This window comes from Chelonia mydas, chromosome 27 (genome assembly GCF_015237465.2).
Source record: "Chelonia mydas isolate rCheMyd1 chromosome 27, rCheMyd1.pri.v2, whole genome shotgun sequence".
NCBI lineage: Eukaryota > Metazoa > Chordata > Testudines > Cheloniidae > Chelonia > Chelonia mydas.
The window spans coordinates 7,198,714-7,225,146 of record NC_057860.1 but is presented as its reverse complement, the minus strand read 5'-3'; the positions used below and the strand labels follow the sequence as shown (position 1 = coordinate 7,225,146).

The 26,433-nt window shown below is 56.0% G+C and overlaps 1 protein-coding gene across 1 annotated transcript in view; it reads right to left on the bottom strand.

Moving 5' to 3' along the window:
* KCNH6 (potassium voltage-gated channel subfamily H member 6) overlaps nucleotides 1-26,433 on the bottom strand; it is a 99,272-nt gene that overhangs the window by 18,470 nt on the left and 54,369 nt on the right. Inside the window, exons 4-5 of the mRNA XM_037887145.2 lie at nucleotides 17,589-17,800; nucleotides 870-1,295 (exon numbers count right to left, since the gene is read on the bottom strand). Coding sequence (XP_037743073.1) covers nucleotides 870-1,295; nucleotides 17,589-17,800 — 638 coding nt within the window. The remainder of the gene's footprint in view (nucleotides 1-869; nucleotides 1,296-17,588; nucleotides 17,801-26,433) is intronic.

Below are 26,433 nucleotides of genomic sequence, written 5' to 3'. Positions count from 1 at the left end.
CGATGTGGAAGCCCCCACAGTCGAACAATGCTGTGTGGACAGTGGCTTGTTACTGGGGGGGTCAGTCAGAATCCGCACCCCCTGGCTAATCTGAAGTGCAACTCTATTGTCATTGGGTTATTAGCCAACAGCAACCTCAGATCAGAGCTGCTTGGTGTATACCAGGAAAAAGATGTTTCTTCTGCTGCCCTCTTATCCATCTGCCCCCCCTTCTTTATCTCTTCCCCACTCTATCCCATCTCTCTCCTTATCCAGCTCTTCCTATTTCCACCCCTTCTCTCTACCTAGGACAGCCCGCTCAGAGCAAGGCGACTCCTGCAGTGTCTCCATGCCAGTCCGCTAGCGGCTGCTTACGGCTGGACTCAGACTTTGGCTATCTGCTATTTTAAAGTCGCAGATAAACCCAAACCAAAGTAACCGCCTGGCCACAACACCTCCTTGACCCAGCTCCTGGCTGAGGCCTGGAGTGCTCCTCTCCTATCCCAGCTTCACCCAACACTCCCCAGGAGAGGGCGCAGCAAGCCTTCTTAACTCGCCTGCTGGCTGCTGATTGGTTAGTGTCTCTTCCCAGCCCTTCTAGGCCCTTGGAAGGCTAAGCCTTGTTGGTACCTTGTCCCAAGTGGGTTTCTCCTACGTAGGAGATTGTCAGGGTGCCAATGTCTCAGGCAGGGGGCAGAGCAGGCTAGACAGATCTATCTAGATGGATCTATCCATCCATCCACCCCTCTATCCATGTCTCTCTCCCCCCATCTGTAATTCCATCGTCAACATGGTGTTTGGGCACCAGAAACCCCAGGCAGACTGGTCTCTACTCTACCCTCTAAGGGCTCAGCCCGGGTCTCCGGGTTCTGCGTCGTACCACTGCTCACCTCATCGGAGCCGGAGCGGAAGATGAGCAGGTCGAAGGGGATGGCAGCCACCATGTCGATAAGGAACCAGCCCTTGAAGTAATGGATGGCAATCTTGCCAGGGTGGCTCACCACTTCGTCGTTGATGTTGACGTAGGTGGTGCGGAAGTTGATGATGATGTCCACAATGAACATGATGTCCACGATGAGGTCGATGATGTTGAGCGGGTTGCAGGAGTAGCCGCAGTTCCAGCGCTTCTCCTCCTGCTCCTCGTTGAGCAAGAAGGCGGCTGAGTAGGGCGTGAAGACGGCCGTGTAGATGACCAGCAGCAGGATCAGCCAGTCCCACACTGCCTTGAAGGGGCTGTAGTGCAGGATGGTCCATCGGTGGATCCGCGGCGCCTGCAGCTTGTACTCCGGGAGGACGTCCGCGCCCAGCGACAGGACCTGCCAGGGAGATGGGCATGGGAGGGACACAGGGGATGCAAGAACCAGGCGGGAGGTGGGCTGAGAAGGTCCTGGATCCCGACTTTGCCTGATGGCACCAAGTGTCCTCAACAACTCTTTGCTCTGCCCTTCCCCAATCAGCCCTCCCAACTGCTGATCCCTCCCCCTGGCACCCAGTCAGGAAAATGGCCTGAGCTCACCTGGGCAGCTCAAAGCTAACCACAGCTCAGCGCACAGCAGCCGGCAACATGTCAGGAATGGAATGAAGAATCCTGAACAGCTACCCCAGCCCCGGGCTCCCCACACCCAGATCTGCCGGTGCCCCTCACGCCCGACCCGCAGCCCCCTGCTAGCCCAGCCCCGGGCTCCCCACACCCAGATCTGCCTTTGCCCCTCACGCCCGACCCGCAGCCCCCTGCTATCCCAGCCCTGGGCTCCCCCCACCCAGCTCTGCCAGTGCCCCTCAATCCCGACCCGCAGCCCCCTGCTATCCCAGCCCCGGGCTCCCCACACCCAGCTCTGCCGGTGCCCCTCAATCCCGACCCGCAGCCCCCTGCTATCCCAGCCCTGGGCTCCCCACACCCAGCTCTGCCGCTGCTCCTCAATCCCGACTCGCAGCCCCCTGCTATCCTAGCCCTGGGCTCCCCACACCCAGCTCTGCCGCTGCCCCTCAATCCCGACTTGCAGCCCCCTGCTATCCCAGCCCTGGGCTCCCCACACCCAGCTCTGCCGCTGCCCCTCAATCCCGACTCGCAGCCCCCTGCTATCCCAGCCCTGGGCTCCCCACACCCAGCTCTGCTGCTGCCCCTCAATCCCGACCCGCAGCCCCCTGTTATCCCAGCCCTGGGCTCCCCACACCCAGCTCTGCCGGTGCCCCTCAATCCCGACCCGCAGCCCCCTGTTATCCCAGCCCCGGGCTCCCCCCACTCAGCTCTGCCAGTGCCCCTCACTCCCGACCCGCAGCCCCCTGCTATCCCAGCCCCGGGCTCCCCACACCCAGCTCTGCCGGTGCCCCTCAGTCCCGACCCGCAGCCCCCTGTTATCCCAGCCCCGGGCTCCCCACACCCAGCTCTGCCGGTGCCCCTCAATCCCGACCCGCAGCCCCCTGCTATCCCAGCCCCGGGCTCCCCACACCCAGCTCTGCCGCTGCCCCTCAATCCCGACCCGCAGCCCCCTGCTATCCTAGCCCTGGGCTCCCCACACCCAGCTCTGCCGGTGCCCCTCAGTTCGGCCCCTTTGAGCTGAAGGCCAGTAGCCGCCAAACTGTGATACTCATGACACTTGTGAGATCTGAAGCAGATTTGAACCCAGATCTGCAGCATGAGCCCCCTCCAGCCCCCATCCTGCAAACCTCCCTGCTCCTCTCCTCACGCTCGCTGCCGACTGCACCATTCCCTCGTCTTCCTTCCTTGCTAATGCCTCTTGGGCTAACCTGCTCATGGGCTATTTTCCGTACACAGCTCCCAGGCACTGGCCCATAGGGGCTGTTGGCTCATCTCCCCAGAGACTCCTGCATTCGAGCCAGGATTAGGCAGTGCCGTGTTCCTTCCAAGAAGGGAAGGATTCCCGCAGACGTGCCTACAGGAAAGTTAAAGTGCCCGGGAACTGGGAGCGAGGGCAGGAGCTGGTATGGGCTGCAGCCAACAGAACCGTGCTGGGGTCCGCTACAGAGCAGGATGCTTAGCACTACACAGAGGGGGTGAAGGAGGCATGAACAAGGCATCGCCTAGGGCACCAGGGCTAGTGGGGTGCCCGGCAGCTTCACACAGGGCAATAGTTTAGGGGGACCAGAGTTTGGAGGTCAGAGATGGGACTCTTATCTAATGGCCTGTGTGTCTGGGATCCCATCTGCCCCTCTATCTATATATCCAGTCGTCTATCGTACGCCCCTATCAACCCAGCGATCTCTCCAGAACCCTCTCAGTCTGGGGCCCTCAGCTCTTCAGCCTTGCTACACAGCTGCCATTGGCCTGGGTCACTGGACCCTGGGCAGTGGAGAGAAAGGCTGGAAGCATCTGGAGCTGTAGGAATCGACAAGGACAGCCCAGGCCAAGCCGGCCCTGCTCAGACTGAGTGGGAGAGCACACGCTGTTCCCCAGCAATCCCCACTGTGTGCAGGGTCACCCCAGCCATGGCCTGCCCACCACACATCCTCACGCACCTGGCAATCTTTGCCCAGGCGAGGCACAAGGCTGCAGTAGCAGGGGGAGCAGGGAGCTGGCATGGAGACGCACTGGCCAAGCTGGGATGGGGACGGGGCAGGACCGGACTAGCAGGGGCTGCAGGTCAGGCAGGAGGTGAGTCTACAGGGCGCGAGGGTGAGTTCACAGGCCCCTCACTTGCTTTGCCTGACTCATAGAAATGCCCCTGATTTTAGGTCTGCTTTCCCGGAGCTCACTTTATTTTGGAGGTGCTAGCGCAGCCTGGCCAGTGACTCACGGGCTGCTGCAGAGGAGGTTAGAGAGCGTTTGGTTTTCTTTGTCTATTTAGCGGACGAGGTTTCTTTCTGTGTTTATCTGCTGAGATGACTTTGGAAGAAACCCCCAGCTGCTCTGCTGCCCACATTGCCAGCCAGGCCTGGCAGCCCATTGGCTGCCCACTGTTGTCACTCGCGCCCACAGAAGGCAGCGGGGAAGCCCCTCCTCTATCCACCCTGTCCAAACTCTACAAGAAGGATTCCCCTTCCGGTAAACGCCCCCTGACAACGTGCATACGATGAACAGTCTAGCATCCTCCACTGCTGCCAGCTGTGTGTCACAAGCCCTCTACTGCTAACAGATAATGGAGATTCCCTGTTAGAGTATCTGGCAGGGATGTTGGGGATCCAGGATCTGTAGCTGCTGCCACTGCAGGAAGAAATGCCGTGACAGCCATGAGATTCCAGAGGGGCCTAGCTTGGTAAAACCTAGATGCTGGACGTTGTTTGCACCCCGGGGGAACGTTTCCCTCAACATATTCCAGTCTCGCACCACGGCAGCCACGCTCAGATCGGTGGGGTGGCACAGGTGTAATCGGGGGCAATGGCACTAGCTAAAACAATAGGGAAGGACATCAAACCTCATGCTTCAGGGCACTAGCTGGAGGTGTGATCAGGAACAAATTTCCCCTCTACCCACTGTTGTACACAGGCCTGTTCTGTTAAGCTGTCCAAGGTAACAAACGTCCAACTTGGCCTGTTACATCAAATTGCTTGTAGAAGCCAGCAAAAGTTAAAGACAGAAAGCCCGAATCAGCCCAAGTAAAGGTTTGCTGATACCACACAAGGACTGGGTTAAGATCCTGACGGGTAAACCAAGGAGAATGGAATCAGATTGGGCCCTGCCCCTTCCCTCAGTCTCATGCTTCTCACCACATTTGGTCGTCTACTAACGGGAAACATTAGCAGGTCGACTCTGCCCATCAGCTCTCAGTGCAAGGGGGAGACTGCAAGGCTCAGCTCCTGGTGGCCCTGGCTGCAGCTTGCCCAGGTGTGTTTCCGCACGCAGTGTCTGGCTGCAGTCAAGCTTTCCCACGTCTGGATGCCTGGAGCAACCATTCCCCACTCCAGGACCCATCACACAGAGACAATGGGGACAAAATGACCACGGCAAGACACTGTGTGACAAGAGGGGTGTGTTGAGGCAGTTGCAGCAGTAGGGCCCTGGCATGGTGATGGGGAGGGAAGGAAACATCAAGGAAGGACCAAGGGGACATATGGTGGTGTATCGTGCACCGGAGCCCTGCCTCGCTCTGGAGCCCAGGAGAAACAACTTTATCGACTTTAAGGTCAGAAGGGACCATTATGATGGTCTAGTCTGACCTCCTGCAGCATGCAGGCCACGGAATCTCACCCACCCACTCCTGTAACAAATCCCTAACTTATGTCTGAGCTACTGAAGTCCTCAGCTCGTGGTTTAAAGACGTCAAGGTGCAGAGAATCCTCCAGCAAGTGACCCGTGCCCCACGCTGCAGAGGAAGGCGAAAAAGCCCCAGGGCCGCTGCCAATCTGCCCTGGGGGAAAAGTCTTTCCTGACCCCAAATATGGCAATCAGCTAAACCCTCAGCATGTGGACAAGACTCACCAGCCAGACGCCCAGGAAAGAATTCTCTGTAGTAACTCAGATCCCACCCCCTCTAACATCCCATCACAGGCCATTGGGCATATCCACTGCTCATAGTCAAAGATCAATTAATTGCCAAAATTAGGCTATCCCATCATATCATCTCCTTCATAAACTTATCAAGCTTAGTCTTGAAGCCCGATATGTCTTTTGCCCCTTTCTCTCCCTTGCTGTAGTTTCAGTGAGTTTCAGGCCAGATGGGACCATTAGCTTATCTCGTCTGGCCAGTGCTCGTCACCCCCCTATGGTGAGCTTACTAGCTCCAGACCCCTAGGGGCCATCTGACCAGGACACTGCGGGGAGATGCCAGGGGAGGTCTCAGACTCCCCAGTGACCTGACAGAGGAGGGGGTTCATCGGCATGAAACAGAGGGACAGTTCAGGGTCTTTCCAAATCTGAGGGGAGCCGGAACCCATCTGGTCAGCCCCTGCTGCCGGGAGGGCGGGGGAGGGATGTCCAGCCCTCAGGGTCCCAAACACTCGGTGAGCCAGCAGCTCTAGGCTTCCTGGGCCCCGAAGGGAGAGGCCAGACGCCTGCTCTGCTCCAGTAGCCCCTGCACCGTGCCCCAGCAGGACGGAGGAGGGAGCCACCCAAAGGTGCCCTGGAGCAAAGCCAGCCCAGCAGGGTGGCTCTTGCTCACACGCAGAGCCGGGCCGCGCTGCACAGCGAGAGCCCTGGCCTGGCATCCCCCACTCCCCCTTTCATGAATAACACGGGGCGTCGATTTGGCTACACCCGCGGCTGAGCCAGGAGGTTGCCCACCAGCCAGGGTTGAGTGTAAGGCCCCGGCCTGGTTGGTGCCCTGGCTCGTTGGCTGGAGGGTTAAGGTCCCATAGCCCACGAGAGGCGTCTGAGGGGGCCTCCTTTCCCTCCCCCCTCTCACTAGGCTCCCCTGCCATTGCTCTGTGTTTGGGGTTCACTGCCCTCTGAGCCGCCAACCCATAATGCTTATCTACCATGGTGATGGCCGCTACGGAAACTCCCACACTGGACCAGCAGGGCCCAATTCTCCTCCCACTGACACCCGGTTTACACCACTGGTGTCCATGGAGTTACTCCTGATTTGTGCCAGTGAGCAAAGAGGACAAGGCTCTTAATCCCTCCAGCCCGATGCTCCATTGCCAAGAGGGGTAGCGCGCCCCCAGGGCAGGATGGGCGTGTTTCACCCTCGCTTGGCACCGGGGTACCTGACGACGTGAGGGCAGCAGGCGGCCTGGTCCCATGGGCGTGGCAGGTACCGAGCCACCCAGCTGTGCCTTTGCCTCTAGATCCTCCTCCTCCCCCCCGCGTACTTCTGGGGCTGAGCTTTACCGGAGCCTCCAATGGGCTCCCTGGGTTTCCCCCTACCTCGCTGGCCGCTCCTTGCCCGACTGCCCCTAGTATGGGTGTCCCTCCAGATACTGTCCACAGTCCCCTCTGTGCGCTCTCCCCTCAACCGCCCCAGCATTAACAAACCCAGCTGTCTAGGGGGAGTCCCGATCAGCGACACTCCATTCAGATTGACCCCCCCAACCACCATATGTGCGTCTCAGCCCCACAATCCCCACTAGCCAGCCCTGCAAACCAGGGACTCTCCCCCGGCCAATGCCTCTCGAGCGCCAGCCCCTTGCCCGCTGCCCCACCCTTAGGGTCACTCCTGCCTGTCCACGTCCCACCCTGAAACTTAACAGCTGCTGGACCATGGCGTAGTTCGGATTCCCCGCACCCAGGTAGGGAGATGGCGTCTCACACACACGCGTACACGCATGCACAGACCCACACGCACACGCGCCGGCAAAGGGCATTCAGGAGCCTGCCGCAGATTAATCAAAATCAATCAATGGCCAGGCCCCGGGTGGGGAGGAAGCCACCAATCAAGAGCCAGGAAGGCCAAAGACCTGGCTGGCAAGGGAGGGAGAGGGAGTGGAAAAAGTGACCGAAATCCAATCGTTCCGAAGGGGGATGTGCGGAGGCAGCGCTGGCGGGGTCAGGGAACCGACCTCAGCGTCCCAACAGGAGCAAATCGGGGCAAGGGGAGGGGAACTGAGACACCCCCGCCCCTGAGCAATGCAAAGGGGGCAGGGGGCAGGATCAAGCTGCCTTTAAGCCTGGCAGCAATGCCAAGGCATGATCCAAAGTCCTTTGGAGCCAGCAGGAAGAACTCCCATGGATTGTAATAGGCTTTGGATCAGACCCCGAGTAACAATCACAGCAGAGCAGGAAGCCCATATGATACATCCCAACAGGGGCCTGATCCTGAGCGAGTCCTCACGGCCCACCCATGGCAGTAGGAGTCAGTGGTTTCAGCCCCTCCGTGGGTCTAGCCTTTGGGGGGTGGCTAACACTGAGCTCCCCTGCCCTGCTCTCTGAGCGGCCCATACGCTGCTCACGTGCCAAGGTCCGCGTTATCTTTCTCTGCCGGCTTTTGGCAAACGCCGCTGGCCCCAGCTTCGGCCTTTTGGTGTCAAGGCTAAAACGAGTCATTTCAACATTAGCCGTGGGAGCCGGGGAAGGAGAAAGGGAGGTTGGCTTGTGGAATTAAAAAGGCTTCTCACTTGGCCAACCCTTCCAAAGGGGACGAATTTGGGGACCCTTCGAACAGAGAACAAAACGTGAGAGAGAAAAACAAACCCCGGACTTACAGCCCAGAGCCAAGCACCAAGTTCCAGCTAGTCTGTGTATCCGTCCAGCCCCTCCAGCTATCCTACCCAGCCAATGCATCCGTCTAGGGAAGGAATCCTGATCATCTACCATCCAGTCATCTGTGGAGCCGATGCACCCATTCACCCTTGCCATTGCTCTATCGGATTTCTAAGGCATCTGCTGCCTTCATATCCAGGAACCACTGGGTGTGACTCATAAATCTGGAGTAACTTCTCTGACCTTAGCGAGCTCACTCCAGATTCACTCTGGAGTAACCAAGAGAAGGATGCAGCCAGTGTCTCCTGTTCGCCGGGGGGCCTTGTTTGCTTTTAGCAGCTGTGAGACCCAGACTCCCAGAACCCACAGAACGTCTGGCTGCCGTGTCCCAGAACAGGAGGGGAGAACAATCACGTCTTTCCCCTTCGCCCCTTCAGTCCTGCCTCACTGTATCAAACCAAACCCAGCTCACTCTCCCCGCAGCAGGTCTCTGACTAGCCCGATGCACCCCGTGCAGGAGGGGATGCTGAGGCTGCAGTAAGGGGCCCCAGGCAGGGCCAGGAGCTCAAGGCTCGTTCCCAGTTAGAGATTGGTACGTTCATCGCAGAAGTGTGCGACCGAACCCTCTGTGGGTTTAAAAGTCCAGGGCACAGGGGAGGCTGGGCCGCTCCATGCCAGCTCCTCACCCTCCCACCCCCGGCCCCGCTTGCAGAGAAAGTTTCTGCCTCCCCAGAGAGCAGGGCTGGCTAGGTCAAGAGGGAGTTGTTTCAGGGGGAAAGGACGGCTCCCCACCATGCAAAGAAAAGAGCCAGCTGCAAGGAGGCAGCCCCATCTCACCAATGTATCCTGGCTCCCCCCTGCGGGTTTAATTCACTCTAGGGACAAACATCCCCTGGATCCGCTCTCCCCATGGCAATAGCAGGGACTCACTTAACAACCCCCGCATCTCAGCCATCCCCCATCCCGTCCGTTTGTCTCAGTGCTTACCGGCTTCAGCTTCAGTTTCAGACTCATGGTGTGTTGGAAGTAAGGCGGTGTGCGAGCAGGGAGCGAGGCCCAGGCGGGGAGGGAGCTGGGGGGAGAGGAGCCGTGTTCCCCAGCACAGACCTCTGGTGCTTACATCACTCCCCAGGGCAGAGCTGTGATCACACGCGACCCAGCCTCCTCCCCACCCCGGCCCTACTACCAGTGTCTGCTGCCTGCCAGACAGCGCGGCTTCAACCTGCTAGACAGGGCACTTACCACCCCTGCCTGGCGCCTCTGTGAGGGAATCAGACCCTCCCCTGCACACACGGCGGCTGCCTGGGAACCACCCTGCCCAGGGTCAACGCTGCCCTGGTCTCCCTCCGTCCCCATCGGGGCGCGGAAAGGGAGCGGGTGGAACTGACGTGCTGAGGTACCACTCAGAGCCCCCTCAGTTTAGCTGATGGTCCTCAGCCCCGGCTGGCAGCCCCCCCTGCTAGCTCAGGATTGGGGAGCAGGCAGTGTGGATCCCAACACCTGACGATGCACCTCAATCCTGACTTCCAGGGTCCCCACACCCAGCTCTGCCAGGGCCTCTCAATCTCGACCCGCAGCCCCCTGCTACCCCAGCCCTGGGCTCCCCACACCCAGCTCTGCCGGTGCCCCTCATTCCCGACCCACAGCCCCCTGCTACCTCAGCCCTGGGCTCCCCACACCCAGCTCTGCCGCTGCACCTCAGCCCTGACTTGGCGGTGGCTTGGTGATGGGGATCAGAGTCTGCTGAAAGCTAGGACGAGAGTACCCAGAATTCCTGTCTCCCTGTTCAATGAGCCAGTATTTGGACCCAGGTCTCCCGTGGTGAAGGCCAGACCAGGGCACCAATAACCCCTTGGCACCTTGTGCTTGGAAGAGGCATTTGGGGCACAGAACAGGCCCCAGGAGACTGAGGATGCTGGAATGCTCTCGGCCTGCTCACGAGCTGGTGCTGGCCAGACCCCGGTGGAGCTGCTGGTGTCCGTGCCTGGAGAAACGCCATAGCTGGGGCCCTGGTCTGAGCTCTGTCACTCTGCACCCCAAGGCCCACGATACCCAGGAGTTAAGAGCCTAAATGTCTTTGAGGATCTGGCCCCGAGCCACTGCATCCTCTCCCTGCTGCAGAGGGCAGCCCCCCTGCGCCTGCCTCTTCTCCAGGCTGTGCTCCGGCCCCTGCTCACACTGCTGCTGGGCAGTGCCCCGGCGTGATGGTATACGAGTCGGGGACGGGCTCCTCAGAGACCTGGAGGGAGGCCCACAAGCCACCACAGCTCACAAGAACATGAGAACGGCCACGCTGGGCCAAATCAACGGTCCATGGAGCCCAGTATCCTGTCTTCCGACAGTGGCCGGTGACAGATGCTTCAGCTCACAGTCCTGGAGCCTGGCCCCTGGGGACTTGGCTCTCCTGAGACTGAGCTCTGCGGGACGGGGGCTTTTGTTACCCCATGTGTCTGTACAGCATCCAGCAGGATGGGCCCTGATCCTGACCGGGGGCCTCCAGTATACACAGGGCCTGATGAGGACCAGCTCCTCCAATGCCTACAACTCCTCCTCCCTGCCTGCCTTGGCCAGGGGGCTTTGTGGCTTCATCTCAGCCAACGGCTCCCAGGAGGAACCCCCTCCAGCACAGCTCCTGCGTCCACCTCCCCCTTCTGCGCTCCCATCACCACCTCTGCAACATCATCCTGCCACTCCCCGGCCTTCACCTCTCCTGGCAGCCTCTCTCGCCTTGACTCCTGAAGCTCCCTTCGCTGGGGCCACCCATTGCCACCCTGCCAGTCTTCTGCTGCTGCCAGGCTGGGTCCGGGGGGGGGGGGTCTGGTCTGGTCGGGGACAGTCAGGGGGATCAGCTGTGTAAGGACCCCAGGACTGGCCTCGGATCACTAGCGCATTTCACACACGCCGCCCAACAGCCATCGGCGGGAGACAACTCTTGGCAGGTGCCCTGGAGGCGAAAGACTCTGTCCGATCCCCAGTTCCCTGTGCACACTCACCCTGGCTCCCCATTTCTTGCGCAGATTAGTGGCTCCTGCTGTCCCAGGCTCAGGCCACAGGAGCGACCACGGGATGGGGCCAATGTGCTCGGCGCACTTGTAGCCGAAGCAAGCAGCGACCCCAGATGGGATGAGGTCACGGCTGCCAGGCTGGCCCCTCGCCCCCAATCACACGCTCTGCAGGAGTCGGCCTCTGGCTCACCCAGCTGCTGAGTTGTTACTTACACAGAGGACTAACGGGATTTCACCACCGGCTTTGCCTTGCCCGTGAATTATTTATCGGCCGTAAGTCACGAGCGGAGACTCGGCCAGGGGCATCTCTCCTGGTCCTGAGCGGATGCCCAGGCTGGCCCATGGGAGGCACGCGGGGCCTGATTCTCTCTTGCCTTGCACGTGCAGCAGTGCCACGGGGGGGGGGCCGGGGGGAACGTGGCCACCGTTGGGGTTTAGCAGCACTTTAGCAGCTCGTGAGCAGCGGCTGCGAGTGTTTGCGGGTCTGGGCCCGGGTCTAGGGGACACCCTGGGACCCGAGCCAATGGCAGAGCCCCTGGAGCTGGCCAGCGGCAGGCATTAGAGCAGGGCTCGTCGGAGCAGGGTCCGGCGGCTCTGAGGGGGCCCACGGGACCCCACACGCGTGTTCCCTGTGCTGGGAGGCATGGCCGCCACAGCACCAAAGGAGCTGCCACCAAAACAACTCCCCCGGGAGCCCAGCCCAGCTGGGGAAGGGGCTTAGCCCTGGACTGCTCGGCTCTGCTTCCTTTGGATCGCTCTGAGCTTCTTTTCCTGCCTGCCCGCTGCCTTCCCTTCCCCATCTCCCACTTTCCTTCTCATGGCCTGTCAATCTCATGGCCCTCCCCCTGGAATCCACCCCCAGATCTTTCTCTCCCCTCCGTCCCCTGGCAGGCAGGATCCGGGCACCCCGAATCCCTTATGACCGAGTCACCCTTCGCGTTGACCCAGCCCAGGCTGCAGGAGCTGGGCTGACATTTCAGTGCCTGCAAGCCAAAGGGGTGTGAAAAGCAGCTCCAGAGAAAACAGGAGCTGGTAACCAGGCCTCCCGCAGCCTCTCGCCTGGGCGAGGGGCCTGCAGTGCCAGCTGGACGTGGGGAGTGACTGCCACCGGTCTACCTGGGGCTGGCCCCCGTGAAATGGGACAGAGAAAGGGCTGCACCTCAGTGGGCACAAGGCCCCCCAAGCTCTGCTGAGCCCCCTCAGTGCTGACCTGCTGCTCCCCTGAGCTCCCCCCAGCCAGCTCTGCCAATGTCCCTCTATCCTGGTCTGCCACCCCCCATTATTCCAGCCCCAGGAAGCCCCCATGTGCATCTTGCTACTTGTGCCTAATTAGACGACAGCCCCTTGATGCGAATACGTGTCCCACACTAGGAAGTGGGGAGCTCTGCAGAGAAGCAGGCCAAAGCCACGCTCCAGCGCTGCCATTACCCCCGTGGACGCTGGGTGTGTGGGGCTGGCGCTAGCCTGAGCGCGCACAGCCAAACCAGGCCCCAAGTCTGGTCCAGTGGTTAGAACAGGAAGCTGGAAGTCAGGACTTCTGGGTTCTTTTCTCCCTTCTGGGAGGAAAGTAGGATTTCAAGGTTGCAGCAGGCGGGCTGGGGGCTAGGATTCCTGGGTTCTTTGCCCAGCTCTGGGGGGGTGGAACGGTGTCTAGTGGTTAAATATGGTGCTCAGGGGGGTCGAGATCCACCCGGAACCCAGCCAGCATGGAGATTTAAGGGGAGGGGGGAACGGACGTGGATCCACGCCAGGGACGGGGGGGAGTGCACAGGCTCGATGCTGGCCATCCCGCCTGCAGCAGGGACCTGTCAGCTTCAATCCCATCATCTCCCGCTGCCTAATGACCCAGTATCGACAGGCAGCGGGTCCTGTGCGCACACAGCCTCCAAAGTCAATGCACTGCTTGGGGTGGAGGCTTTCAGGGGAAGCAGGAAAGGGGAGAATTGTGCCCCTTGAGACATTCCTAGGGGCTTGGCGGGGGAAGGGGCTGCCAGGTGAGTCTCCTCTCCCAAATGCCAGCATTTGTCAGCTAGTTTAAGGGCACATTACCAACCCCTCTGGGGCCTAGTGGATTGAACACCAGGCTGGGAATCAGGATGGTGGGTTTTTTTTAACCCAACTCCAGGAGGGGAGTGGGGTCTAGTGGTTACAACATGGGACTAGAAGGAAGGAGGCCTGGGCTCCGTTCCTGCTTCTGCGAGTGGGAATGGGATTGGGTGGTTAAAGCAGGAGTCTGCAAGTCAGGATTCCTTTCCCAGCTCAGAGAGAGAATGTTGTCTAGTGGTTAAAGCAGGCGACCTGGGGGCCTTGGCTGCTGGTGTCCTTTTCTAGGTCTGGGAGGCAGGTTGGCATAGTAGATGGAGCCTGGGCCCATGGAGTCAAGATTCCTGGATGTTGTTCCTGGCTCTGCCAGAGACTTCCTGCATTACTTTTGGACAAGTCATTTGTGCTCCCTGTGCCTCAGTTTCCCCATCTGTAAAAGGGTGATAATGAGACTGACCCCTTGGGAGCACCTTCCAGACACTCAAGAAGAGACAGGCCCTAACCCAAGGAGCTCACAGGCTAAGGAGCCTTGCAAGATCCTTGGATGCAATGTGCTCTCTAGGTGCAAAGTATAACAAACAGTAATGCTGCTATACAGTTATTAATAATAATTATTACTCCCACACTACCCCCTGGGTAATATCTGTTTTCACTCCCACCGTCCCGTCTGCACTCCACATCAGAGCAATTCTTAGTGACTTTTAGTTCATTCAGTTAAACTCAAATAACATCCTGTGTGATTCTTTAAAACCATTGTCTTTTATTTGCTTATGAAGCAGACCCTAGCCTGGCAGCCAGTCCTGCACTCGCCCCCCAGCTCCCTGTCTCTCTTAGGGTGCGTCCCGAATCCTGGGGATTGACAGCCCTTGTATAATTTGCACCCTAGTTAGTGATTCTGCGATGGTTATTCTCAGTGTCTAATCCCTTCTTGGCACCTACTGAGCTATTAGCCTCAATCACATCCTGCAGCAGGGAGTTCCACAGGTGACCCAAAGACCTTCCAGAATAAAAAATGTGGGGCAAAATCCTACCCTGCTTTGCACAGGTGAGCTGGGGGGCAGGGAAAGGGTGCAGGGAGCCCCTCTGCATGAGCAGGGCACAAGTGGGACCTACAGCAACATTCAGGGGCTCTGGCTGACACCCACCAGTTCCACACCCCCAGAGATGCAGCTTGCTTTGTGCGTTCTGCCATGAGGTGGCATTGCCCCTGGGCCTATCCCTCCCAAGCCATCCAGGAACATAAGAACGGCCAGACTGGGTCAGACCAAAGGTCCATTGAGCCCAGTGTCCTGTCTTCCGACAGTGGCCAGTGCCAGGTGCCCCAGAGGGAAAGAACAGAACAGGTCATCCTCAAGTGATCCATCCCCTGTCGCTCATTCCCAGCTTCTGGCAAACAGAGGCTAGGGACACCATCCCTGTCCATCCTGGCTAATAGCCATTGATGGACCTACATTCCATGAATTTACCTAGTTCCTTTTTGAACCCTGTTATAGTCTTGGCCTTCACAACATCCTCTGGCAATGAGTTCCACAGGTTGACTGTGTGTAGTGTGAAGAAATACTTCCTTTTGTTTTGTTTTAAACCTGCTGCCTATTAATTTCATTTGGTGACTCCTAGTTCGTGTGTTATGAGGAGGAGTAAATAACACTTCCTTATTTACTTTCTCCACACCAGTCATGATTTTATAGACCTCTATCATATCCCCCCCTCAGTCGTCTCTTTTCCAAGCTGAAAAGCCCCAGTTGTATTAATCTCTCCTCATAAAGGCAGCCATTCCATACCCCTAATCATTTTTGTTGCCCTTTTCCGAACCTTTTCCAATTCCAATAGATCTTTTTTGAGATAAGGCGACCACATCTGCACGCGGTATTCAAGATGGGGGTGTACCATGGATTTATACAGAGGCAACATGATATTTTCTGGCCTATTATCTATCCCTTTCTTGATGATGCCCATCTTGATTCTGTTCGCTTTTTTGATGGCCGCTGCACATTGAGTGGACGTTTTCAGAGAACTGTCCACAATGACTCCAAGATCTCTCTCTTGAGTGGTCACAGCTAATTTAGACCCCATCGTTTTATATGTATGGTTGGGATTATGTTTTACAATGTGCATTACTTCGCATTTATCAACATTGAATTTCATCTGCCATTTTGTTGCCCAGTCCCCCAGTTTTGAGAGATGCGTTTGTAGCTCTTCCCAGTCTGCCTGGGACTTTACTATCTTGAGTAGTTTTGTATCATCTGCAAATTTTGCCACCTCCCTGTTCACCACTTTTTCCAGATCGTTTATGAAAATGTTGAATAGGACTGGGCCCAGTACAGACCCCTGGGGGACACCACTATTTACCTCTCTCCACTCTGAAGACCTTCTGCTCTTCCACTCATGCCTTTCTGCAGGTCTCATTCCCTGAGCCATTCACTTCTGCGGGTGGAAGCGGAAATCCTTGCAGTTCGGCGTCTTAAGGCCATGGCGGATACCAGGGATGTGCGATCTCAGACTATGCATTAGAGGCTCCCTGGAGCCAGGCTCTCTGCTGTCTGACAGATCTACCCGTAGGCGGGAAGGAGGCAGCTGGGTATTTCCCAGTTAATGTAACCCCCCACACCCCTCCGCGCCCCCTTCCCTTCCAAGGAGCCTGGAAGATGGAAACACCATCACCTTGCTCAGCGTCCCATGTGGTGAAGGGACACTGCCACCTGGTGGCTGCCAGAGGAACCACCAGCAGCTGTGCTTGCAGGTGTCACCTCCACCAATTCCTGCAGTCAGCGCGCAGAAAGGAGACCTCCACAGCCCACGCAAAGACGTCGGCTGGGGGCGGATCTCCCGAAGAGTGGGGGTAAGGAACAGCCTTGCCAAAGGCAGGTACATCCCCTTCCCCCTGCAGCTCGGTAGAAAAACCTGCCAGACCTTGGGCCTGTTCCACAGTACTCCTTTTCTTTTTAGTAAGAAAAAAGAAAGTTAATCTGACTTATTTTAGGGGTGCACGAATGACGATGCCAAAGCTCTGCCAATTTCCACCAGTGGAGGGCCGGGCCCACAGGCTTGGGCTGAGCTGTTCTGTACCTGGCCTGAGCCCAAACACCTTCCAGCCAACAACCGAGCAGATGGGAGAGAGGGAGGGTGGGGGAGGTGGTGATTACTATGGGCTAGATCGTAACTGTGCCAACTGCCCCAGCGAGTCCCCATTGCATCCCTGCTTCCTCCTTGCTCTGGGGCAGGAGGAATTACTTCAACCCTTTGCTCAAGCAGCTCCCGCCTTTCATATGCCCACCAGCTATGGGCCAGGGCTCCTCCTAGTCCCTGCCCCTCTCTGCCCTACGGCCCCACGCCTCAGATGCTTGTCGTGGAGGGTGAAAGGCAAGTAGTAGCCACAATCCGAGCAGAGGAGTAAGGGAGAATCGACCTCCCTGTGATTCCCCTGCATGGCGGAGGAGGACAATGACAATCTAGCCCTGTGCAAACCCTAGTGACTATGCCCCCAAACAGTGACAGCAACCCCACAGTACAACCTCCCCTGCACGGTGGCTCCTAGTCACGATGGGGATTGCCCTAAAGCAGCCCCCCTGGGCTGGACAGACAGACAGTGTCATGGCCAGCATCCTGCAGACGCTGGTTTTCTGGGGTTAAAAACACGTCAGAATGTGTTTGGAGCCCATCTGGGCCACAATCTCTTGTTCTCTGCCATGAGCGAGGGAAGCCCTCTGGAGAGCCACACGCATGCACTGGGAACAGCTTTCAGTGGGGCGACCCTGGGGGAGCCCAGGTGCAAAGAGAGAAGCATGGACAGACAGAGTGAAACGCTGCCAGCTGGGTGTGTCCGTCCCCAGCCCCGGCTGTGCCGGAGGGGAGATGAGGAACTGAATACCAAGCATGCAGGGACCCTGCCCTGTCCCCACTCAGCTGCTCCTTCAAATGCGTGAATCTCCCCCTGCCCCGCGGCTGTTCCACAAACGATCGCGAGTGTCCCCACCACACTATGGACGATGGGGAACGGCCTCACTCGGCCACCAGGATCCCGACTTCTCCCCACAGGAGACGTAGTCTGGCCAGGGAGGCTAGCCCACAAGGGAGAAAGGGGACCTGAGACACAGCTCCCAGGAGGCAACGTCGCCCTGCAGGGAAATGCAGTTTAACGTTGAATTGACCCCAAGGTGACACATTTTGCCATTTCCAACTCGAAACTTTTCGTTCAGTGAAAAATCTCAAGATTTCAACATTTCGACCCGCAAAAGAAAAAAAAAAGTCGTCAAAATATTGCAATTTGTTGTGGGATAGAAATTCCCATTTTCGCTCTGCTCTGCAAAGTAATCTGCCCCTCCCCTCCAAATCTGCGCCAGAAACTAGTGGGATCTGCCCCTCCCTTCCAAATCTGCTCCATGAATTAGCATGCACGCCCACCCTCACCCCATGCGGCTCCACGAATTAGCACAATCATTCCCTCCACCTCCCAGGAGTGCCCCTGGCTTGGGGAGAATGCCCCCCCCCCCCCCCCCCCCCCCCCCCCCCCCCCCCCCCCCCCGTACCTGTGTGACTTTCTCGGTGACATTCTGCGTGCGCTCCGTCACCTTGTGGGGCGCGATGATCTCGATCTCAGTGGTGGAGCCCGAGCGGTGCTTCTCCAGGTTGAACTCCACAAAGTTGAGGGTGAACTGCGGGATCTGGCTGATGGTGCGGTACCTCGTGAGGTCGGAGTCCGAGGTGGAGTTCTGGGGGTTGGGCTTGGCTTGGGAGGCCTCTGGAACAAATTCAGGAAGGAGAGAAACACTCAGGAGAGCAACAGAAACAACAATTAACCATCAGCGTTCTAGTCTCTGTGGACAAGGGAGCCCAGGATAAGCTGTCTGAGAGAACCTGTCTGGAGAGACAACGCTATTGCAAAGGGCCCATTTTGCCTTGGTACCCAAACACAAAGGCCAAAATTCTCCAAAGCCACTCGTGATCTCGGGTGCCCAACTTGAGGCACCTGAAAGGGGCTTGCTTTTCAGAAAGAGCTGAGAACCCACCCCCTAAAAACAAAGCCCCTTTCAGGTGTCTCAAGCTTGGCGCCGAAAAACGGTGGCACCTAAATCCCTAGTCACTGCTAAGGCCCAGGCCAATTGGCCTGGATTCTGATAGCCATTGGTGGGGGCCGACGCTGCAGTGGCAGGATACGAATGTAAACAGAATCCAGAAAACTGTCAAAGCCTAAAATTACAGACGGGGCCCATCGGGCCGCGGGCCTCCACCGGCAAGACTCTTGAGGCTTTTACCTCAGCTTCTCCTGCCCTCTGAGCTGGGTTGGCTGTTCGTCCTGGCTCCTCAAACTAACATCTCCTTGAGGGACGGGGAGTGGAGTGCTGCTTTGGCAGGGCAAAGAGAGCACAGATGGAGTCCTACGATCTGCCCCCAAAGCCGTACCACATCCCATCCAATGCATCCCCATGGGCCAGGGCAGGATTGTTCCCTGTCGGGTATTTTCCTAGCATTCCTCCAGTCTAGTTTAATGTTCTAGGCATTAAGGCTTCTACTCTTTCCCTGGGACATGATTCTCCAGCTCAGTGGATCTCACCAGCAGGTCATTTTTCCTAAAACACCCTCAATTTTTCAAATACAAACAGCTTACATGTCAACCTTCCTTCATTCCATCCCCTGTTCTCCCCAGCCTTATTTGTCTCATTCCCCAGCTCCTTTGGGTTTACAACCTTTCAGTATTTGTGGACTCTCATGTTCCCTTCCCTGACCGTGGCTTAGCCAAGCGGCACATATTCAGCTCATTCCAGTTTTCCTCCTCCATTGATCCCTCCAGCCTGCTGACCGTTTTAGTTTCTCTTCTCTGGTCCCCAACCTATTGGCCAGTATCTTTCTTATGAGAACGAGGAGCCCAGAAACGAACTGCACCTGCATTTGTCCCAGAGCCTCACAGAGAAGGACTAATTCTTCCCTGCCTCAATGCATGATATCTCTGCACCCGCAGTCCCAAAGTGCACTGGCCTTCTTTGAGACATAGCAAACTCCTGTCTATTTTATTGTCCACTCTCACCTCAAGGGGCCAGAGGGTCAAAAGAACAAAACAAGGGTGGGACTGCCCTACCCTTAGTCCCAGTGAAGTCAATGGGAAAGCTCCCACTGACATCAATGGGAACAGAGGTAGGCCAATGCTGACAGCTTAGAAAAATCCCACCTGAAGTGGGGAAGATTTTCACACATGCTCAGCACACCAAGCACCTGTTGGGTGTTGAGCTCTTCTGAAAGTCTAGATACAGGGATCACACTGGGGGCTGTTGAGCAAATCTGGCCCTCATTTAGGAGGCTAAAGCTCTTCAGAAAATCCAGCTCCGATTGTGGGTGCTGGGCACTTGAAAATGTGTCTCTGAGCTATTGAAAACCTAGGCCTGAGGCCTGTCTCAGCTTTACTTCTCCCCAGCTCTCTATCTCCCATCACGTGACGATATGATGAATTCTTTCCGCCCCAGTGTATCCACTTTGCTTTTTTTCTTTAATTCAGTCTCTTTCCGCCACCTTTCTAGGTCTCTCCGGATTATTGCTCTGTCCTCTCTGCGTGTCTGCAGTAGAGCCGGTTGGACATTTTTCGTGAAACGTCTTTTTGTTTTTTAAAGTCAGAAAATGCCGATTTGCCAAACCCCAAACTCACTGCAGAGAAGTGCCAGCTTCGATGACGTTTTGGTCCAGGCTGGCATTTCTGGTGCGATGGAGAGGGACCCATACCAGTGGTCAGGGCACACGCCTGGCATGCGGGGGATCCAGTGTCAAGGCCCTGCTCCGAATCAGCTGCCCGCTGAGTGCCCGAACCATGGAGCTCTTGGCTCTGCCGGCATGGCTCTCTCTCACGTTTGGTTCCAATGCCGAGCGAAACACATTTCAAAACCTCGACATTTTTCCTGAAATCTGCAATGCCTCCCAATTCAGTATCCTCTGCAAAGGTCAATGACACGCCGTGACCATGGTGATGGGATTTCCGGATTAAATACTTGGGCCCTCATCCTCAGAACATGAAGATTATATGTATTACATCTACCGTATTCACTCATCTAAACTCACCCCTCCCCCTTTGGGAGCAGTGGGACCGGAGTCAGGAAAGAGCCTGGAAGGGTTTGGACATGGCGGATTTACAGTGCAGACTGGTTCACTCAGAGACTTTCACACACAGACCTAGATCATCAAAGGTATACAGGCGCCTAACTCCCATTGGTTTCAATGATTTCAACTCCCATTGGCGTCAGTGGGACTTAGGTGCCTAAATCCATTTCCGGAATGGCTGTAGACACACAGCCAGATCTACAGGCCAAGACACATCCAGAGATCCCCGCACTTGGAAACATACTGGAGTCAGTTTATGCTCTGGGAGACACCCCCCTTACCGCTGCTTCTTTAAGGCAACGTAGGGTGAAGAACTCCCCCAGGGACCCTCAGAGCAGATGAGAGGAAGGCCCGTCTGCTGGAAGAGCTCTGCACCACCTCCCCATTGGTAGCAACACATCTGCTTGTGCTTTTCCCCTACCTGAGTTTGCCCTCCTCTCCCTGAATTTTCTCTGGAACTCAGACCTGGTGACCTCAAAGTTGTCCAAGGAGGAGACCCTGCGGAGGCTGCCCCCAGGGTGAAGCCGAACCAAGCCCCAAGCAGCTTCGGACCCCAGTGGGCCCAGGAAGGGAGGCTCTCGTTTCGGGGACGAGTGATGCACGGTGGGGATGGCCTCCAGGCTCGGCCTCCTCTCCTTTTCCAGGAGGGACTCGGTCTCTGACTGGACACAGTTCTCCTTGGGAGGAGTCTTCAAGTCCCTCAGAATCAGGGAGTCGCCCCTGGGCTTGAAGACAGCCAGGAGAGAGCGTTTGGTTAGGAGGAGCCCTGGAATGCTGAGGCGGGAGGGGAGGAGGGTCAGGAAAGAGGAAAGACAGAGGGCTGGGTAGCGCTGCTGTGTCGTGGGTTAAGCTCCCGCTGGGACCAGAACTGAGCACACCTTGTTACATGGCTAATGGAATCCCACCAGCCTCAAGAGCCTGCAAGCCCCGACTCCATGTACGACTGTGGGACCCACCAACAGCATCCTGTTCCGTTAAGCCTGGCTGAGCATGGGGTAGCTTGCAAGGTATTACTGAGCCACTACCAGATAGGAAACAGGCTGGAGCAGGAGAAAAAGAGGAAACCCCAGAAGTGGATTTACCTGTCATTCGGTGGCTTCGATTCACAGTGTTTCTAGGACCATAGGCATGAGAGTGAAAAGCTAAACACACCCTTTTCTCTCCCCCCTGCCTGCTGAGGGAGTTTAAAGAACCAAGAGTGGTTCAATGTACAAAGTCCTTCACCTGCGGTTGACAGGGGCTGCCTAATCCACACCAGAGACAAGATCCTGCCACTGGGGAAACTGCCGGACATGCAGATTCAGTTATTCGCAGGCTTTCCTGTCCCACCCTCTCCTCGGTGTCTGCTAAACTCCGTTTTTTGGACACTGAGGCAAGGTCTCCTGACTTAAGAGACGCCTATAATGACAAGCCTGAAAAACAACCAACCCCCAGCTCGGAACGCACGTGGCATGAAATCTCAGCACCCCAGAAGTGTCGCATTTCTGTCAATGTGCCCAACAGAGACCAGGTCCCAACGATTTAAGGACTTTCCCGCAGTCAGCCAGGGTAAAAAGCCCAAATTGCACATTTCAGGCTCTTGCAGGGTTTGGCTACCAGAAATACGGTGCTGTCCGTGACTCTTCTGAGGGAAACCAACCTAACCCCACCTCACCCCAAACACCCTGCCAAAGTACTGGCACTAGCTCAACCCTGCTTTGTCCGCAGAGATTCTGCACAGGCCCCGCCAGGCCCTTCTGCAGGCTGCTGGCCTCTCTCACCACGCTGGTCCTCAAAAACCTTCACTGAGCTTCTGATCGAGCTGCGCGTTTATTCTGAGGCTCACAGCCTGTTCTGGCTTAGCAAAATGGACCACAGAGATCTGAATTTTATTACCTCCAACTCTTTTGCTGATGGCCCCTTTGCTCTTGCTCGGCAACTGTCACTCAGGGAAGGCTCCACTCAAGGCAACAGAAAGTCAACTTGTCCCAGGGGCACTTGGCAACACTCCAGATGTCTTCTACGTGGACATACTTAGAGCTTTTGACAGCCCAGCAGGAATGGTCTACCTGTATATACCTACGACCTTTGACAGCCCACCAGGTGCCTTTTACCCAAAACGTACCTACAACAGCAGGTAGTAGAGCCGCTGTATTCTCTCTTGACAGACCAAGTACACTTGACAGCACACCGAGCACCTCGTACCAGGAGACACGTAAAGCATTTGGCAGCCCAGCAGGTGCCTTCTACCTAGACGTATCTAGAACGTTTGGCTGCACATGTGCTTGCTACTTGTACATACCTGGAACATTTGCAGCAGTCAAGAGGATAATGAGAACAGCAATCTCTTAAAAAGTTCTAATACTAACAGACCAAGAACTTTTTCCCTACCCCATTAAGTCGATGCAGTCATGATTGTTGCTGTCCCTAATGCATAGGGACAACGTAATCTTTGCTGGTACAATAGTGGGGAAGAGCTGGACAAGATGACTCGATAGAATGTATTTGAAACTCCGGGCTCATGATAATGCATGGGGGTGACACAAGGATTGGCAGGAAAATTTTAAGAGATGTGTAATTTCAAGGAATATTTGCACCAAAATTCTGGAGTTTTGCCCATTGATTTCTACCAGATCCATGCAGGTCCCAGTGCCACCATCTCAAGCCAGCGCTATGTCCTTTCTTAAGAGCAGTGTATTTGTGCAATCTTTCCGGGCTTTCTTTCCTACCCAAAGGGTTCTAGAATATGTTAACACTTCGACAAAGAAAGTCCTAACGAGCTAGCCCCTACCCCTAATCCAAACCCTGGGGGTTCCAAAAGCCATTCCTCACTGCTGCACTAAACTCTGTTGCCAGCTGAGGGCAGTGGTATGAAGGCGTGGGTGTGAATGCACAACATGTGCGGTTGTACATATGTACGTACCGCTTCTTTCTCCTGGCTGGAAACAGAGCTGTTCAACTGTGCATCACAGGCTACATACTGCCAGCAGCTAATGGAGATTCTCCTTTAGTTCTAGTGGTCAGGGCTGGAGCTCTGAACGCAGAAGGTTCTCGGGTCTGTCCCCACTGAAGTTCCGAGCCTCAAAGGCAACAACCACAAAGTCCCTTTCGCTCTGTGTTTAACCATTAAGAGACAGAGCCACTAAATTCAGACACTGCACCAGCCACAGCAGCTACTGAAGGGAGCAGGGTGGGGAGAGCCAAGGAAGAGCGCTGGGTCCTGACCTAATGTATCAGCTTATATCGTACAAAGTCTATGGTTACCTTTCCATAGTCAATGGCTACTCCATCAAACTCACTGGTGGGCAGAGATTTCCGCTGGATTTTGAGTCGCCGCAGGGACGGGAGACTAAACTTCAACCTCTTACCTTGACCTTGTTAAAAAGAAAAACACAAACAAAACACAAGAGACACAGATGTAACCTAGCTGCACGTGAAGCCAGGTGCCCTGAGCAAAGCAGGTGGGGGCCCGGGGGGCCAGGGCCAGGGATACAGCCGAGCTGTGCTCAGCCACAGGGAGGCGCCCATGTGGTTGGCCTGATAGGACTGCTGCCTATGGCTGTGATGAACACTCAGCTGCTCTGGATTCAGCTGTCCATTCTAGTGTCTGGCTAGCAGGGACAGAATCGACAGGCGGCGAGGCTGGGCCGTCCCAGTGCCCGCCAATGGTAACATTAGGTCACTACCAGTCCAGGATTGCCTTGGATGGGTGTCCTAGAGAGGAACGGTTCTGTAGCCCAGCCCCCCGGCTGCCTGGACCCAGCCGTCACCCAGTCCAGTGCTTAATTTGTGCCAGGGCTTAGCCCCGGCACCTCTGTGGCAGTTCTTAGCCCCGGCACCTCTGGGCTTGCTGCATCAGTTCTGAAAGTAAATCATTGCTTGAGCCTCTACACCTCTTTCATTACAAATTAAGCACGGACACAGTCCCTACACTATGCCATAGAGACCAACTCCTGGACATTCGCCATGATCAGCTGGGATCCCACAGTGAAATCCAAGTTTCCTAGTGCCGTGCAAGGCCATATGGAGAATTTCACTGGTGACAGGACCCAGAGCTCTGAGCACTGGCTCCATCCCACCTCTGTGTCCAGTTTATAAACCCAAATGCCTCTCCTTAGGGGCACATCAGGTCACCCTTTCTCCTGGTGCAGTCAGACCTCATGGGACCTTCTCCCAACCCCTGCCAGTTAGAGGAGAATCCTGGTGTGGATTCTCTCCCGCAGGGAAGTGCTAGCACTTGCCCTGATTTATTTGTTCTATGTTTGACTACAGTGTCCTGCCCAAGCTGGGAAATATACAGCTGAGATTTCCAATGCCATCTAAGGGATTTGGACAGAATGGGAGCAGAGCGTCTAAATCTCCCAGGTGGGCTTTGGAAATCAGCCTCTAAAGCTACCACACCCCAAAACGACGTTAGAAGAACATCAGTCGGATTGCAAAGCCAAGCGTGCCAAAGCTGGGGATTGCTAGAGTTAAGGTTGTCCGTACCCATGCCTGAGCTCCCTGCTATTAATGCCCAGGCAATGAGGAGGAGGAAACTGCTGGATCGGAGTGCAGAGGGGATACAAGCCGTCTCTGGGAAAAGAGCAGGGGGAGTAGATTGGGGCAAGGGGTGTGGGAAGGCGGGAGGACTGGCACTGGAGGCTGGCAGTAGGGAGAGGCAAACTGGAAGTAGGAGTTGGGATGGGTGTAAACTGGGATTGGCTGGGCAAAGAGATTGGGGAAAGGACCTGGGGGGACACTGAGATTGGAGGAGCTCAGGGAGGGCAACTGGGAGGCAGTAGGCCTGGGGGATGTGGGTACGGGCAGGAGAGGGTGACTAGAGGCCAGCAGGGAAAGAGAGAAATAGCTTAGATTAGGAGCTGGGAGAGGGAAAATGGGACTGGCTCAGCCAGGAGACTGGGTTGGGAAGCGGAGGGGAAGAGGGGGACTGGGAATCTGGAGCAGGAGACTAGGCCTAGCTAGGTAAGAAGAATGGGGCTGGGATAAAGATCCCAGGGTGGGGAAGAGACTGGACTGGGATAGGTTCGGGGTGGAGGGGAAGAGGCAGAAGGCTGAAGCCAGTAGATCCCACTCCCCTCCAGAGCCTGGAACGGAACCCAAGATTTCTGAGGAGGGAGGGATAGCTCAGTGGTTTGAGCATTGGCCTGCTAAACCCAGGGTTGTGAGTTCAATCCTTGAGGGGGCCATTTAGGGATCTGGGGCAAAAATTGGGGATTGGTCCTGCTGTGAGCAGGGGGTTGGACTAGATGACCTCCTGAGGTCCCTTCCAACCCTGATATTCTATGAGTCTCACCATTGCTCCACTGCCCACGTCACAAAGTTCCTGTATGATACTAGGCAAGTCATGTAAACCAAACTTTTCACAGGTGGTCACTAAAGGCATGTTCCTCATTTCCTGGCTATCTGACTTGAGACTCTGGATTTGCAGAAGTGCTGAGCACTCCGAGATGCAAGTGAAGGCAAGGGGAGCTGTGCTTTGAATATAAGGTGCTATATAATGTTAAGTACCTAAATAAGACCACATTCTCAAAAGAGCCCAGCATCCAATGTGGAGGGGTGTGTGTGTGACAGGGCTAAGTACTGCTATGCTGAAAGATGCTAAAGGCTCCCAGGGATGATCTTGAAGCCAAAGACTACCACAGACCTCCTTAAGCCAACAGGGGTGCCAAGTACCCTTTTTTTAGGCTCAACAGAAGTGATCAAGTCCCTTTATATAGTAAAGACAACTGCACACAATGGGGGCTACCACTCAAGGACTAGGCAGCAAGACAGTCAAGGAATTATGATGTGACTGGAATAACAGAGATAACTTGGTGGGATAACTCACATGACTGGAGTACTGTCATGGATGGATATAAACTATTCCGGAAGGACAGGCAGAGCAGAAAAGGTGGGGGAGTTGCATTGTATGTAAGGGAGCAGTATGACTGCTCAGAGCTCCGGTATGAAACTGCAGAAAAACCTGAGAGTCTCTGGATTAAGTTTAGAAGTGTGAGCAACAAGGGTGATGTCATGGTGGGAGTCTGCTATAGACCACCGGAGCAGGGGGATGAGGTTGACGAGGCTTTGTTCCGGCAACTCACGGAAGTTACTAGATCACAGGCCCTGGTTATCATGGGAGGCTTCAATCACCCTGATATCCCCTGGGAGAGCAATACAGCGGTGCACAGACAATCCAGGAAGTTTTTGGAAAGCGTAGGGGACAATTTCCTGTTGCAAGTGCTGGAGGAACCAACTAGGGGCAGAGCTCTTCTTGACCTGCTGCTCACAAACTGGGAAGAATTAGTAGGGGAAGCAAAAGTGGATGGG